This window comes from Artemia franciscana, chromosome 9 (assembly GCF_032884065.1).
Source record: "Artemia franciscana chromosome 9, ASM3288406v1, whole genome shotgun sequence".
NCBI lineage: Eukaryota > Metazoa > Arthropoda > Branchiopoda > Anostraca > Artemiidae > Artemia > Artemia franciscana.
The window spans coordinates 8,261,784-8,278,780 of record NC_088871.1 but is presented as its reverse complement, the minus strand read 5'-3'; the positions used below and the strand labels follow the sequence as shown (position 1 = coordinate 8,278,780).

The window sequence follows — 16,997 nt, the reverse complement described above, 5'->3', positions numbered from 1 at the left end:
GCTCTTGAATATGCTTCATGATTATTTATATTAGTTGTTGTGTTATCCTCAACAGCATCTATTTCACTTACAATCAATGCTTCATTAACATTTTCAAGTTCATCAGGATTTGCAGAAGGTCACATCAAGATTCTTGAAATGACCATGCGCCCTTGGTTGTCGTATCAGCACCCTCGTTTGAAACAACGTGCGTATTGAATGTAATTATCATACTTTGACTGGCTTCTCTCATGTCTTCTGAATCAGGATTTGGTCTGAAGTTTTGGGTATAAGACATTGTTAAGCATAGGAATTTGCTACTGCTGTCATTCTGATTCCTTGAAACCTATTTCTGTCATCTGCAATGTGTTTGCCAAGTTAGTTTTGTTTGGAAGTTAGTAAAGAGGGTTAATTACACACTTGACTATACATCTATAAAAAACAAGTTTTTTTAACTGAAAGTAAGGGGCGACATTAAAACTTAAAACGAACAGAAATTACTCCGTATATTAAAGGGTTTGTTCCCTCCTCAACGCCCCGCTCTTGTAAATTATCTGTAAAAATCTTGAAAAATTAAAATTTGTATTTATTTGCAAATCTCTTTCAAAACTTCCTTAATATTTCTATAATAAATTACCCCTTAATATAAGTTATCCGTTACTTTATGTATTAAATAAAAAAAAACAAGTTTTTTAACTGAAAGTAAGGAGCGACATTAAAACTTAAAACGAACAGAAATTACTTCTTATATGAAAAGGGCTGCTTCCTCATCAACGCCCCGCTCTTTCCGCTAAAGTTTGACTCTTTCTCTCAACTCTACTTTTTAAAACAGTAAAAACTTTAGCGTAAAGAGTGGGGCGTTGAGGAGGGAACAGACCCTTTCATATACGGAGTAATTTCTGTTCGTTTTAAGTTTTAATGTCGCCCCTTACTTTCAGTTAAAAAAAACTTGTTTTTTTTTATTTAATTTCTGAACATTTAAAAATAAAGTCAAGATAACAGTAGATAAGTGACCCCAGTCTGAATAGCTACTGTTTTGCTACTACTAAAACTGCTGACAATTTACTGCAGCAGCATGCCGCCTAAGACAAACAGAGCTACGCACGCTTCTTATTAATCTCCCTGTTCAATGCACCCCTCTTTGTACCCTCCCAAGAACTTCCTATTTCCATTATTTCTTCCCTTACGACAACCTCCCTCCCCATTTGAGGACGACCTGCTTTTCGTTTGATCCTTGATGTTGGCCTACAAGGACGATCTTTGTCAGGCTGTCATCCGTCATCATCAGAGCATGTCCTAGCCATCTAAACCTTTCTTTGACTATAGTCCCAAAAATAGAGTTTCAACCATATTTTTCGTACAGCTTACTGTTTAAGATAAAAAAAAGTCAGTCAGGCGCCCAAAACAATCCGTAGGCACTTTCTCGGAAAATATCTAGCAAATCCTACTCTGTCTTTCGGAGCACCCATGCCATACTTTAGAACTATACTTGACCACTGTCAGCACTGTACCTTCCAATATTCTAATCTGGGTTCGCAGACTTATCTTCCTATCCTTCCAAACTTTTTTCGACTGTGAAAAAACACTCTGGACCTTGGCTATTCTACTTTTAGCAACTTCACTGCACTCACCGTTTGTAATAATAATACTACCTAGATAAGTGAGACTGTCCACTTGATCGATCTTGTCGTTACCCTACATCTTTTATCCATCTTCACTTATTTCTAGTTTTAGTGACCTAGTCTTAATGACCTTAACATTAATTTTTAAACCTATTATCGCACTCTGAACTCTAAAAACCTCTAAAAATTCACTCATTTTGCTGACATTTTCATTTAAGGATGCTTAAATCATCAGCGTAATCTAAGCGTAGGAAAATTTTACTTCCCCAATTGATTCAGTATTCTCTCACTGCCTCTGTTGTGCTCCTAAGGATAAAGTCCATCAAAATGATCTATACAAACGGGGATAGCACGCGGCCTTGCTTAACTACTAATTTAATAATAAACCGGCTATTAACCCAATTTCCTACCTTAACTGAAACAATGTTATTCTTGTACATAGCTTTAATCTCTTTAAGATTTTTATCTGTACACCAAATAGTGAAATGATCAAACAGTTCGTGGTAACGAACTGTAGTAAGCAGCTACCCGGCTCAATAGAAACCAAAACTCTAAAAAATGGAATTTTGATACAAATAGCTACATCAAAAGAATCGCATTTTAATGCCAATTTTAAATATATAAGTTTCATCAAGTTTAATCTTACGCATCAAAAGTTATGAGCCTGAGAAAATTTGTGTTATTTTAGAAAATAGGGGGAAACACCCCTAAAAGTCATAGAATCTTTATTCATAGTCATAGAACGAAAATTACACCATCAGATTCAGTGTATCAGAGAACCCTACTGTAGAAGTTTCAAGCTCCTATCTACAAATAATATGAAAAAAACTTCGTTTTCTTAATGAGTTAAAGAGGCTGCGTCCCAAAGTCGAACCTTAAAACGTACAGGAATTAGGAGAGGTAGTTGGGGGGCTGCCGCCCCCCAAACCCCCCGCTTTTAAAGACTCTTTTGTACAGGTGTTTTGTTTTGTTAATTAATAGAGGGCCTTTCCGAAGCCAAGAGCGGGGGGTCAGGGGGGCGGCAGCCCCTCAAAACAAAAAACCTGTACAAAAGAGTCTTTAAAAGCGGGGGGTTTGGGGGGCGGCAGCCCCCCAACTGCCTCTCCTAATTCCTGTACGTTTTAAGGTTCGACTTTGGGACGCAGCCTCTTTAACTCTTTAAGAAAACGAAGTTTTCTCGAGGTCGCAAATTTCGGGGGGTTAAGATTTTCCTACGAAACTTTCAAGGAAACTTACTCGGAGAATTCCGCATCGAATGAGTCTTCGTACATACAGATCCGATTTCGGCTGTGACCTGTAGGCGTCGAGGAAAAAAAAGAATATGAAGATTAAGTGGCTATGCGTGGTTTCTGGAAAACAGGGAAGGAGTTATCGGATCGAGCTGAAATTTCGCGGATAAGCTCCTGGGCCCTAGGGGACCTTAACTTGTGAATTTCAGCCCGATCGGACAACGTTAAAGGGGGGCTTGGTTGGTGGGTCGAAACTTTCGGCCAGATTTTCCCCATGAAGGAAAAGTCGGAGGGGGATGAAATTTGGCAGGTTTCTTAGTTGAAGCTCGGGCTACGAAATGCACCCCTCCCCATCCCTCTGCGACCACTGGAACGCCTCGTGGTTCGCCTCTTTATAGAGACACGAGTGTGCCTCCTTGAAATGTGGAATTTTGTATTTTTTGCCAGAAGGCAGATCACGGATGCGTGTTTATTTGTTTTTTTTTTCCAGGGGTGATCTTATCGACCCAGTTGTCCTAGAATGTTGCGAGAGGGCTCATTCTAACGGAAATAAAAAGTTCTAGTGTTCTTTTTAAGTGACCAAAAAAATTGGAGGGCACCTAGGCCCCCTCCCACGCTAATTATTTTCCCAAGTCAACGGATCAAAATTCTGAGATATCCATTTTATTCAGCGTAGTCGAAAAACCTTATAACTATGTCTTTGGAGACGACTTACTCCTCCACAGTCCCCGTGGGAGGGGCTACAAGTTACAAACTTTGACCAGTGCTTACATATAGTAATGGTTATTGGGAAGTGTACATGCGTTTTCAGGAGGATTTTTTGGTTGGGGGGAGGGTTGGAGAAGAGGGGGATATACTGGGGGAATTTTCCATCGAGGAATTTGTCATCGGGGAAGAAAATTTCCATGAAGGGAGCGCAGGATTTACTAGCATTATTTAAAAAAAACAATGAAAAAGTAAATATTAAAAAGTTTTCTTTCAGCTGGAAGTAAGGAGCAGCATTAAAACTTAAAACGAACAGAAATTATTACCCATATGAGGGGCTCACCTCCTCCTAATACCTCGCTCTTTACGCTAAAGTATTTTTAGTAATGTCAACTATTTATTCTACGGCTTTTGTGATTCAGGGGTCATTCTTAATGAATTGGGACAAAATTTAAGATTTAGTATAAAGAGAGAGGTACTGACGAGGGGGCGAACCCTCTCATATGTGTTATAAAAACATGAGAATAAAAAATTCTTTACGTAAGCTAATTTATAAGTTACGTATATCTTTTAGTAATAAAAAGATTCATAAAAAATTAAAAGTTCTAGTTGCCTTTTTAATTAACCAAAAATTGGAGGGCAACTAGGCTTCCTCCCCCGCTCTTTTTTTCTCAAAATCATTCGATCAAAATTATGAGAAAGCCATTTAGCCAAAAAAAAAAAAATAAATATGCAATTTTCGTTTTAATTATTCCTCTGTGGAGAGCCAAAATCAAAACATGCATTGATTCAAAAACGTTCAGAAATTAAATAAAAAAAAAACAAGTTTTTTCAACTGAAAGTAAGGAGCGACATTAAAACTTAAAACGAACAGAAATTACTTCGTATATGAAAGGAGCTGCTTCCTCATCAACGCCCCGCTCTTTACGCTGAAGTTTTTTACTGTTTTAAAAAGAAGAGTTGAGAGAAAGAGTCAAACTTTAGCGTAAAGAGCGGGGCGTTGATGAGGAAGCAGCCCCTTTCATATACGAAGTAATTTCTAATCGTTTTAAGTTTTAATGTCGCTCCTTACTTTCAGTTGAAAAAACTTTTTTTATCTAATTTTCGCTAAAGCTCTACTATCAGATTAACCAAACGCCTGCTCAAAATTCAAGCGAATGTTTATGAAGAACAAGATGATAAAAAAAAACAAAATGGTGCATCTAGACGGCCAAACCAATCTGCATATGGCAGTGTGACTAAAGGATTATCACCATTAACTTTTTAGTAATCAATCCTACCTATATGATATTATATATCTGTTTCTGCAATAAGTTTAACAAGGATAATTTAAGAATCAGATAAAGGAAACTTGGTGCTTCACCACATCATTCGTAAAACAAGACTAGAGCGCACTTAAGTGTTTGAAGAACCCTCTTCAAAATTTCAGTGTCATGATTTTCAATTGAAATCAGTTTAGTCGCCAATGTACCGAAAGCACCACTGCTCTTTACATTTTACTGCTCTTTTTTTACTTTTACTTTTACTGCTCTTTTTTACTTTGACTGCTCTTTTTTACTTTTACTTTTTTTTTACTTTTACTGCTCTTTTTTTGCTTTTACTTTGATTCCTTCCTTTTCTTTTCTTATTGCCCAGTAACATTTCGACTACCATATTTACTTCCCTTTCAAAATCCACCTCATTCATGCGAAAAGAACCTCATTCCGTACTCTGAACTGCTATTTTGGTTTTAGCTATGTTAATTCCTACATTGTTTACCTGGTTGAATACCAGACTCATCTTCCCCATAAAAGCACCTTACTCACCATTTTCATTGTCAAGCTAATAGAGGTGTCTAGTCCGTATATTACTCCGTATATGAAATGGACTGTTCCCTCCTCAACACCCCGCTCTTTACGGTAAAGTTTTGTACTGTTTTAAAAAGTAGAGTTGAGAGAAAGAGTCAAACTTTGCGTAAAGAGTGGGGCGTTGAACAACCTCTTTCATATACTGAGTAATTTCTGTTCGTTTTAAGTTTTAATGTCTCTCCTGACTTTCAGTTAAAAAAACTTGTTTTTTTATTTAATCGCCCATGGACCTTACTTTTTATTTGACTGATTAAATATTTTCCGTATAAGATGCGTAAAAATATTCTTCTTTTTCTAGAGTTTCTAACATCTTCTTATTTAAGGACATACACAATCTTTCGGGAATGCTCTACCACAGCTGTTGACTCCCTGTTTTGGAAAGGATGGAAAACCTGACGGGACGTTTGGTCCCATGAACCCTGTCCTTAATAGTACTTACAAATTTATGGAAGAGTTTTTCTCAGAGATCTCCACAACCTTCCCGGATCATTATCTGCACCTAGGGGGTGACGAGGTACCTTTTGAATGCTGGTATGTTATTTTAACTATTTAAATAATAACTTGAAAGCATACAAAAACGAGGGGGAATATATCAGGGAAAGGGGATATTGAATGAGCATGGTGTAACCCCAATGGGTGTAACCTTGTCTTCATAGTGTTATTTTTCTGAGTATTTGGTTCCTTGGTATTGCATTGTTGAAACCTATTTTTCAGAGAGTTAGTTCAAGTTCTTTAATATCTTCAACACGAATATATATATTGACAAGATATTGATGAAAAAGTAATCCACTAAAATGTAAAGAATTAAAACCTGTCCGACGTAGGTCGGCCGTTACAGGTTGCATAGAAACGTTTGATGTGTTCAGGTCGAAAAGCGATACGATGCTGCACTAATTCAAACCGTATTAGATGGGGAGTACCTACATAAGGTGTTCGATGTGACATATTGACGGTCCATTCTGCCTTCCTAGCTGGTTAAAACGATGATAGGTTAATTGACAATCATACGCGATGATCGGTAATATTTAAACTGACAACATTTCTGCCACGTTGTTTTCCTACTATTTCATTTAACGGAAAACTGTGGTAAACGTTAAGAGTAAGAACAGCGCATACTTCATTATATGTTGGAGGGTTGAGTCGTCTATGATCCGCGTTATCTGGCACCACAAACATGAGCTGCACGTTTGGAGGTTGTTTTCTCAGTGAAGCAGCACGCTGATCTGCATCACCCTCCACGTCTTGTATTTTTAATAGCCTTTGACGTAGTTTTTTGTGTCTTACAATATTTTGTATTTATTATGGGAGATTATCCCATAATTTAAAGGATGTGAAAGGCGTTCTTCACAACTTCATTGGGTCTAAAAAGTGCATTTGGCCATGTAAAGGTGGTTCAAAATATTCTTGAGTGGTTTGTGACTGATGTACCGCCAAATTGATTCTGTTATATATTTGTAAAGCTACTTTGAAGCTAATAACATTACGACTATTGATGAGCCGGTAATCGCTTACGTTCAATGAAGCTAAAGTAAAACACGAGTTCAAGTTTTGGATTCCTTTGTTGAACTCTTTAGAGCGGGAGTGACGTCTTAAAAAAGGCAAAACAATCCTTTGGAAACTCTGGAGGTGGCAATGGAATTCGACCACGCGAGCAGCAATCTCAAACTAGATCACCTTTGTCCGCTACTCTTTCCCCGGGAAAGTGGACGGCTACACAGTAACTTCATACGACAATGAAGGGTCCCAAATGCGAAGTTTATGGCATCTTTGTAGGTTTTTACTGGGATTCGTTTAGTATGTTGTCGAACTGTGATTGTCGATGTCGTATATCTTCTAACCGCGTATTTCTATTTTCTTCACTTTCGTTACTTGTTATGAGCCTCACTTTCACATATATTCTAATTTTATATTTCTTTGTTTTTCACTCTCGTTTTTTATCCGTTGTGATTCCTATCGCTTGTCTACTAACCGTATATTTCTTTGCTCTTCACTTTTGCTTTGATTCGTCGCAATCCTCGGTGTGTCAAGTTTTCTAATCGCATATTTCTTTGTTCTTTATTTTGATTAAATAAAAAAACAAGTTTTTTTAACTGAAAGTAAGGAGCGACATTAAAACTTAAAACGAACAGAAATTACTTCGTATATGAAAGAGGCTGCTTCCTCATCAACGCCCCGCTCTTTACGCTAAAGTTTGACTGTGTCTCTCAATTCTTCTTTTTAAAACAGTAAAAAAGTACAAAACCAAAGTACAATACCAAATTCTTTGGTATTGGTATCAAAATTCCATTTTTTAGAGTTTTGGTTACTATTGAGCCGGGTCGCTCCTTACTACAGTTCGTTACCACGAACTGTTTGATTTGCATTACTTCCGACTTCAATGCCCTTCCACAGTTGCTATATATATATATATATATATATATATATATATATATATATATATATATATATATAGATATATATATATATATATATATATATATATATATATATATATATATATATATATATATATATATATATATATATATATATATATATATATATAAAATGAAAATTGCGGTCCCCGTAGTTTTGGTTTCTATTAAAAATGGATACTCTTTTCTCGAAGATCATCATCACCCTGAAGTGCTTTATGAACGTGAAAATATTTGCCTTGAACACCAAGGACGTTTGAACCAGAGTTTACTGGTGTTCAGTAGTCGACGAAATGATGAAACATTTTTTTTATATTTAACTTTTATAATCATAAGCCTACATATATTAAAAATGTTTCCTTGATTTGTTAGTTATTATTAGTGGGCAATATAAATGTTCTTTATCGTGACCAATTTTTATTCCCATGCGTTAATTACTCTTTTGTATTAATGTTCTGTGTTGTGCAAAATTCTTACTTTGTTAATATTAGGCAGTTTTTGTGTAGCTTTTAATATGCTCAGTCAATATCTCTCATCCATACATGAGGAAGAAACAGGGGCTGGTAGATGAAATCCTCTGAACTGGAATATTTTCAGAAGATAAGAGATTGAGTCCGACTCAGAATCCCTGAAATAATTGACGGTATTTTTATTTCCATGCTCTACTTTCTTGTGATTGCAGTTCACCTCCCAAAATTTGCTCTTCTATATCGCTGCGGCTTTTTTTTCTTGATTTACTCTTCTGATCATCTTTTACAAAGTTTTTTGTTTAATTATGAAGCTGTCTTATATTTAATCAATAAATTGAAAATAAGAGCTGCAGGGAAGTCAAAACGTGCCTTTATCTCTCCACAGTGATTCTAAATTTCTTTCCTATTTATTTCTTTGAGTTATTGACGGTTCTGTCTGAAGGAGGAAATTGAAATTCAAGTGGAAACAAGTGTTCCATTCCATTTACCAAGTTTTAATTCAGGTCAACGCCTATGGAATTTTAAGTGAAGCTTGTTGGTGAATTGAGCCGTAATTGAAATATTAAACCACAAATATAGTAGATAGGTAAGGGGCACAATAATCTTTATAGCAATTATCTTAGATAGTGCTTGTAGTACTGGATGCAAAAGGGGTTCACATTAATCGAACCTTATGAGTGGAACTGGTGGGAACTGATGGGAATGAGTGGGAACTGGTGCTAGTGCCGACAAAAGAACTATTAATGCCATCGTGCGTTTAGGGATACTTGGAATTCTTTGAGTATAATAATTAATACTTTTTCCGTGTAAGAATAAAAGATTTAATCCGTAAAATTAGGATAACAATAAGTATCCGATCTCAGTTTTTGACAAAAATTGATTACAGAGCTTGAGAAACTCCCAATTATTATCACACACTAGATGGCATTGATAGTATTATGGATGGCGTTTTTTGTCGACACTGGCGTCAGTCCCCACTCTCATAATTTACGAATTAGTCTTGTGTCTCACTTTCTCTTTGCCGACTCATTTTTACACGCGGAGACGTTAAGGGTAATTGGCCGGGGTAGACTTTCACCAGCATTGAATTGTCTAGAGAATAAATCCCTGAGAAGGTATAATCCCTAGGAGAAGGTTTTTTTTCCGTGGAGGTGTAGCCAGATTCCTTTCATTGTTTAAAAAACTATCAGGAATTAGATTAGAAAAAACAAGCTTTTTCAACTGAAAGTAAGGAGCAGCATTAAAAATTAAAACAAGCAGAAATTATTACGTATGTCAGGGGGGCTCTTCATTCTTAGCATATCGCTCTTTACGCTAAAGTTTGAATTCTGTTCCAGTTCCTTAAGAACGACTCCTGAAACACTGTTTGATAAAATTATAAAAATAAGAATCTTTTTTTTAAAAGTACTAAAAAAACTTTAACGTAAAGAACAAGGTGTTGAGGAAGAGCAAATCCCCTCATATACGTAATAATATGTAACTAACCTAACAATCGTGAGATTATATTTTGAATCAGTGGTTTTCATTAAGGGATTGACAGAAATCTATCCAAAGAATTTTGTTTTTCCCTAGGCTCTTTTGTGTTTTGAATGTAAGACATATTTTCTTCATGCTTGGAATTGGACCTGGTCGAGCAGTTTTGCGATTTCAACATTGAATCGTCCCTTTGTTTTATCAATTGTTACACCTTGAGGAGAGAATTGGAACACAGACGGAAATGTAAAACTCCCTTAGGTCTCCAGCTCGCTTAAAACATCTTTTGTGACTTTTTGGGAAAAACGAACGTGAAAATGATCCAGTGATAATATAGAACAGGCATCTTCAGAACCACTACTTATTTATATATAACAAAGTACTGAAAATCTACTAGTATTGCGTAATTATAAAAAATAAACAACGAATAAACAATAGTAAAGTCATTAGAAATATTCAGGTTTTGGAGGTTAACAGGTCCAGTGCATCTCCCCCTTCCGTGTATGCTGGCCTCAGTTTGCCATACTTCCTGTAAAAACAAGAGACTACGGTAGAAATTTTTTTGGGGAGGGGTGAAGATAAAATTCCTCGAAATTGCAGAAACTGATAGATTTTATGAAAAATATGCGGGAAAGCATATGAGAATCAAACAGTTCGTGGTAATGAACTGTACGTAAGGAGCGATGTGGCTCAGTAGTAACCGAAACTGTGAGAAAGAAAGTCTAGATAATAATAGATATATCAACAGTATCAAATTTTGATGCTTATTCAAAATATATAAGATTCATGAAGTTTAATGTGACCCATCAAAAGTTGCGAACCTGAGAAAGTTTGCTTAATTTTTAAAATAGGGGGAAACACCCCTAACAAATCAAATGATCCCAGTCAAAATCCCACCATAAGATTCAGAATATCAAAGAAACCTACTGTAGAGGTTTCAAGCTCCTATTTAAACAAAAGTGGAGTTTTGAATTTTTTGTCAGAAGCAAGATTACGGATGAGTGTTTATTTGTTTGCTTTGTTTTTCGTCTTTTTTTCCTAGGGATGATCGTACCAAGGAGATCGGGAGATGGCTTGCTTGTTCGAAATTCAAAAGCTTTAGTGCCCTATTTAAGGGGCCAAAAATATTTAAGGGAAGCTACCCCCCCTTCACCCACCTTCTTACCCAAAATTGTCCCATTAAATTTTGAAATAGTCATTTTTTCAGGTTGGTCGAAAGATCTAATAATTATGTCTTTGAGGCTGACCTGACCCCCAAAGCACCCGGGGAAGGACTGCAAGTTGTGTAAAAATAACACAAAATAACAATAACACTTACACTTACACTCTTGGCTGAACTTTTCGTTAAGGAGTAATGATGCCAAGGCTATTTTAGAAACGTATTTTTAACCAAGAACTTTTGAGTGTTTTTTGTGTTATTTATTATTATTTTTTTTTATTAAAAGACGGCCCTTAGATATGGGGCCGAAATATTCAAGTAGGTTTTATTCATTCACTGTCTTGGGAAAAAAAGTCCTCATTATTCTTTCTTCTGTATTGGTATAGAGAAGGGGGCAACCCCCCTAATGTACGTAATAATTTATGTTCGTTTCAAGTTTTAATGTAGCTCTTTACTTTAGGTTGAACAAACTTTTTCTTTTTTTATTTAATTTCGAAAAGAAATCAGATTTGATGCCTCTCTCCCTGTGTACCACCATTTTCTGTGCCCTTTAATTCCCGTGAATACAGAATAACCAAGTTTGTAACTCCTTGTGAAATAATTTGTAACATTTGAATCAGGAAATATAACTAGGACAACGAAGGAAAATTTGTATTCTGGGCTTTAGCTTCATTTGCGTTTCGAGTTATATTAAGTTAAGGGACTAGACAAGGAAGTTGATTTGATTATGGTTGGGAACAAAGTTACAGCAGTAATTGACATCCATTAAGCATCTTAAGCTAAGGACGGCATGGAACTTTCGTTTTATCCAATTTTGGATTTTTTTTAACATTATAAAGAATATAGCTCTGTTCTCAGAAATCATGAAGAAAGAGGCTTGTAAAAGTACTTGACAACTTTGAACTTGTAGTCGATAAATTTAGAAAAAATGTTTGACTAATGTTGTCTAATGACTCTATGGGCTATATATGGCCAGATACACAACAAAAACCACAAAAAATGAACAAAACAGACTTTGACACTCAACGTATTTAAACCACTGTCTTCAGGCCTCCACCAGAACTTTCTGTATGAGACTTCCTACTGCAATAATTAGGTCTCTAGAAGTAGTCTCCCAAATACCTGGTAGCAGTGATAGATCCCTTTAAATATCTTCTTCCTTAATTTCACCAAGCCCCGACAGTGACATAGAAAGTGCTCCAGTTTATCCTTATACTCTTCACAAAGGCGGCAAGTGCACATACCTGTCGAGCCATACTCGTCTTATGACTCACAGTATCTTCTACGCAGCGGCCCAAAATTTGCCCATACTTGCAATCAACACTTATGGGCCATCCATGGTAGCTTCAGTTACATGGTAGCTTCAGTTATATGGTAGCTTCGTTAGCTACACTACTTAAATCTGTTTATGAAAACGCACTTGGCTGAAAATGCTGTTAACTATTGGCTTCAGTATTGATTTGGTCTTTGAACTGTGAGGACATAAACTGGATTTAACTCTGAATCTGATTGGATAGCGTCACTAGTGACATTGAGTACAGAGGTATAATAAGATATTAATGTAACTCTAATTTGCAAGCAGGAGAGGGGAAGATCCCCCGTCGCAATTGTCAACACTGGTGACCACACAAAAATTATTTCCATTTGTGAAAATCTTCAATTTTTTACGAGTTATTTGAACAAACTTTGGCTTTATTTCAGTGGCATTGTAATATCAAACAGTTCGTGGTAACGAACTCTAGTAAGGAGCGACCCGGCTCAATAGTAACCAAAACTCTAAAAAATGGAAGTCCTCATTATCAAATTAATTGAATTTTAATGCTGATTTTAAATATATAAGTTTAATCAAGTTTAGTCTTACCCATCAAAAGTTACGAGCCTGAGAAAATTTGCGTTATTTTAGAAAATAGGGAGAAACACCACCTAAAAGTCATAGAATCTTAACGAAAATTACATCATCAGATTCAGCGTATCTGAGAACCCTACTGTAGAAGTTTCAAGCTCCTATGTACAAAAATGTGGAATTTTGTATTTTTTGCCGGAAGGCAGATCACGGATGCGTGTTTATTTGTTTGTTTGTTTTTTTGTTTTTTTTTTTTGTTTCTTTTCCTAGGGGTGATCGTATCGACCCAGTTGTCCTAGATTGTTGCGAGAGGGCTCATTCTAACGGAAATGAAAAGTTCTAGTGCCCTCTTTAAGTGTCCAAAAAAGTCGGAGGGCACCTAGGCCCCCTCCCACGCTAGTTATTTTGCCAAAGTCAACGGATCAAAATTATTAGATAGCCATTTTATTCAGCGTAGTCGAAAAACCTTATAACTATGTCTTTGGGAACGACTTACTCCCCCACAGTCCCCGTGGGAGGGGCTACAAGTTACAAACTTTGACCAGTGCTTACATATAGTAATGGTTATTTGGAAGTGTACAGGCGTTTTCAAGAGGAATTTTTGGTTGGGGGAGGGGTTGAAAAAAGGGGGATATACTGGGGGAACTTTTCATCGAGGAATTTGTCATGGGGGAAGAAAATTTCCATGAAGGGAGCGCAGGATTTACTAGCATTATTTAAAAAAAAACAATGAAAAAATAAATATGAAAAAGTTTTTTTCAGCTGGAAGTAAGGAGCGGCATTAAAACTTAAAACGAACAGAAATTATTACCCATATGAGGGGCTTACCTCCTTCTAATACCTCGCTTTTTACGTCAAAGTATTTTTAGTAATGTCATCTATTTATTCTACGGCTTTTGTGATTCAGGGGTCATTCTTAATGAATTGGGACAAAATTTAAGATTTAGTGTAAAGAGAGAGGTACTGACGAGGGGGCGAACCCTCTCATATATGTAATAAAAACATGAGAATAAAAAGTTTTTACGTAAGCTAATTAATAAGTTACGTATATCTTTTACCAATAAAAAGATTCGTAAAAAATTGAAAGTTCTAGTTGCCTTTTTAATTGGAGGGCAACTAGGCTTCCTCCCCCGCTCTTTTTTTCTCAAAAGCATTCGATCAAAATTATGAGAAAGCCATTTAGCCAAAAAAAATAATTAATATACAAATTTCGTTTTATATATTCCTCTGCGGAGAGCCAAAATGAAAACATGCATTGATTCAAAAACGTTCAGAAATTAAATAAAAAAAACAAGTTTTTTTCAACTGAAAGTAAGGAGCGACATTAAAACTTAAAACGAACAGAAATTACTTCGTATATGAAAGGGGCTGCTTCCTCATCAACGCCCCGCTCTTTACGCTAAAGGTTTTTGCTGTCTTAAAAAGAAGAGTTGAGAGAAAGAGTCAAACTTTAGCGTAAAGAGCGGGGCGTTGGTGAGGAAGCAGCCCCTTTCATATACGAAGTAATTTACAAGCTCAAGTTTCTACAAAGCTAAACTCAATTTCGGCAGAAATTAAAATTCTAAAGGATGAGGCTGTGTCGTGAGATCATAAAATTTCTGAGCTTGAGTTGCCTTTGATGACCAAAAGACACAATCAGATTCGTTGGAAAAGCGGCTGCTAGCCTTTGAAGTAAAAGAAAGAAAGCTTAATATACTCATGCACGGGCTTCCCGAAGAAAAAGTTTCCGAAAAGATGGAATTTTCAGTGTCAAACTTTATTAGAAACAAACTTGAAGTCACATAACCTATCAATCTGATGAAATGCTATCGCATCACTCCTCGGTCGTCAAATGTTACTGGTTCGCGTCAACCCGGTAACAAGTCTAAACAGAAAACGAAGCTTGTTTTGATCTCGGTCGGCTGTGAGATTATGTCTGAGATTATGGCTGTGAGATTATGTCATGAGATTATGAGATTAACTGTATTTGATTATGTCAAAAGCTGGCAAACTCAAATCTACTGGTATTGTTATATGTACGGATCTGCCAACCGTATTGAATTCTCGAAGAAGTGAATTGCTTGGGGCGGCGAAAGAAATGAAATCAAAAGGTGAAAACCTATCTTCCAGAGTGCGCCACAAAGGGACTGATGTTTAGCTTGCAACAAAAGTTTCTACTGTATCTTCTTGGTCTTTTGTTTAACTAGTGTCCCTTTGTTTTAGTATCTTCAGTTAATTGCATTGGACGAGTGAAGTTGATTGTTTGTCTCCGCGAATTGTTATTTTGTTTTCCATGTGCCCTATTCCGCTGTTTCTCGTTTTGTTTCAGTGTACTTTCTTTTTCTGTTTTCTTTTTTATCTTTAAAAATTCAAAGTTCTTGTTCTACTGCTTCTCCTTTTACAGCACCATTGTTTAGTATTGAGTGTCTGATCTGTTCGAATTTTGTCCATCACCAGAGGATCCGGTATGTTGCGCGCTTTTCACTACGTCTTATGCCTTTGGATACTATTTGGCAAGTAATTTAAAAGCAAATTATTTTGTTAAGTAATTTTTTTGATATGTCTGATAGACTGAAACGGTTTGAGAGATACTCTACTGAGTTGAGTAAAATATTAAATTCAATAAATATAGGTGATAATCTAGCCCAAGACCCTCTTGCTGATAATTTACCCCTTAACAGGTATCTTTTACCTGAAGAAATTATTCCTGTTAATAATGGCCTTTTTAGACTTGCGAGTTGGAATTGTTGTGGGGTGCTTTCTAGCCTAGATTTTTTTTATCCTCGTTCCTTCCTGGTAATGTGATAGGAGTTATTGGGCTTTGTGAGACTTTTTTGGATGTAAATACCTTGAATGCGGCAAATATTTAAGGATACAGAATACTTCAGAAAAACAGATTGAATAATCAGAAAGGAGGACTTGCATTCTACATCCATACTTCTTTGCGATTTGAAGAAATTAAAGATTTTGACTCTATATGAGGAAATGCTGTTCGAATTTCTGGTTATCGAAGTCACCATAGCATCTGAGAAGGCTCTTTTATGCATGTTCTACTGCCCTCCTAGTTCTAGTATGAGCCTAACCTAACCTAACCTAACCTCCTAGTTCTAGCACCAAGAAATATTTTGATACATTTGAAGATTTTGCTAAGATGGTCAGTTCCAAGAAAAGAAAAGTCATTCCCATGGGAGACTTTAACATTGACACTTCTTCAGTAAGTCATGACTCAAGTACTTCTGCGCCTTCGAGTACTTTGGCTACAGACTTCTTTACTATATCATTGGCTGCTGATTCCAACGGGTTACAAATCAAAATGCATCTATTATTGATAATCAACTTGTAAATTTCCCTGTTGGGTCATTTGAAGTAATACTTGCGGATGTGTCTGATCATTTTATTCTCATGAGCGAGTTTCTCCGGTATTCCGGTGAAAAGGTTGAAATGAAAAAATCTAGAAGGATGGGTCAAGGTTCGGTTAAGCTATTAAATGCCAAGTTACTTTGTACTGATTGGTCGCAATGCTTGGAGTCAGATGACGTTGAATTTGTATCAATGTCGTTTACAGAAACATTTCAGAATGCTTTAAATGGAACTTGCCCTCTTGTGAAGAAAAGGTGTAAAAAGTACCAGGTGCCTGTAAAGCCATGGATAACAAGAGGCTTGCTTAAGAGTATTGAGGAAAAAAATCGACTTTACGCTGAATACATAAATTCTCCCACATCAAATAATGAAACTACTTTCAAATCTTATAAAAACCATCTTACAAGACTGATAAGATTGGCAAAGAAGATTCATTTTGAGAAACTATTTCTTGAAGCTGAAGGATCTCCAAAAAGACCTGGACAATAATTAACGAGTGTCTTAACAAAAGCAAAAGTCAAGGGCTTCCCGAATCAATCAATGTATTGGATGGATCAACAGTGAATGGTAAGCAAAAGGTAGCCAAGGAAATGAAACAGTACTTTTCTAGGGTTGGAGAAGCCACCATAAACAGTAATTTGAATGACTGCTTGGATGTGGAATCTGGAATCCTCCATATTTCTCTCTCCCGTGACTGAAGTGGAAATCAAGAATCTGTTAAAAATCATGAAGAACGGACATTCTGAAGGAATCGATTGCTCATCTACTTATCTACTAAAACAAACCACTGGATGCTATGCTCAAGTGCTGGTTCATCTGGTCAATCTATGCTTCAAACTCGGATCTTTCCCTGAAGTGATGAAAACTGCTCGAGTTATTCCCCTACATAGGAGGAAACAAGCAAGATCCATCCAATT

General features: G+C 36.4%; 1 protein-coding gene across 1 annotated transcript in view; it reads left to right on the top strand.

The window, feature by feature from the left end:
- Nucleotides 1-16,997, top strand: part of LOC136030953 (beta-hexosaminidase subunit alpha-like) — a 216,706-nt gene that overhangs the window by 110,390 nt on the left and 89,319 nt on the right. Inside the window, exon 6 of the mRNA XM_065710094.1 lies at nucleotides 5,706-5,913. Coding sequence (XP_065566166.1) covers nucleotides 5,706-5,913 — 208 coding nt within the window. The remainder of the gene's footprint in view (nucleotides 1-5,705; nucleotides 5,914-16,997) is intronic.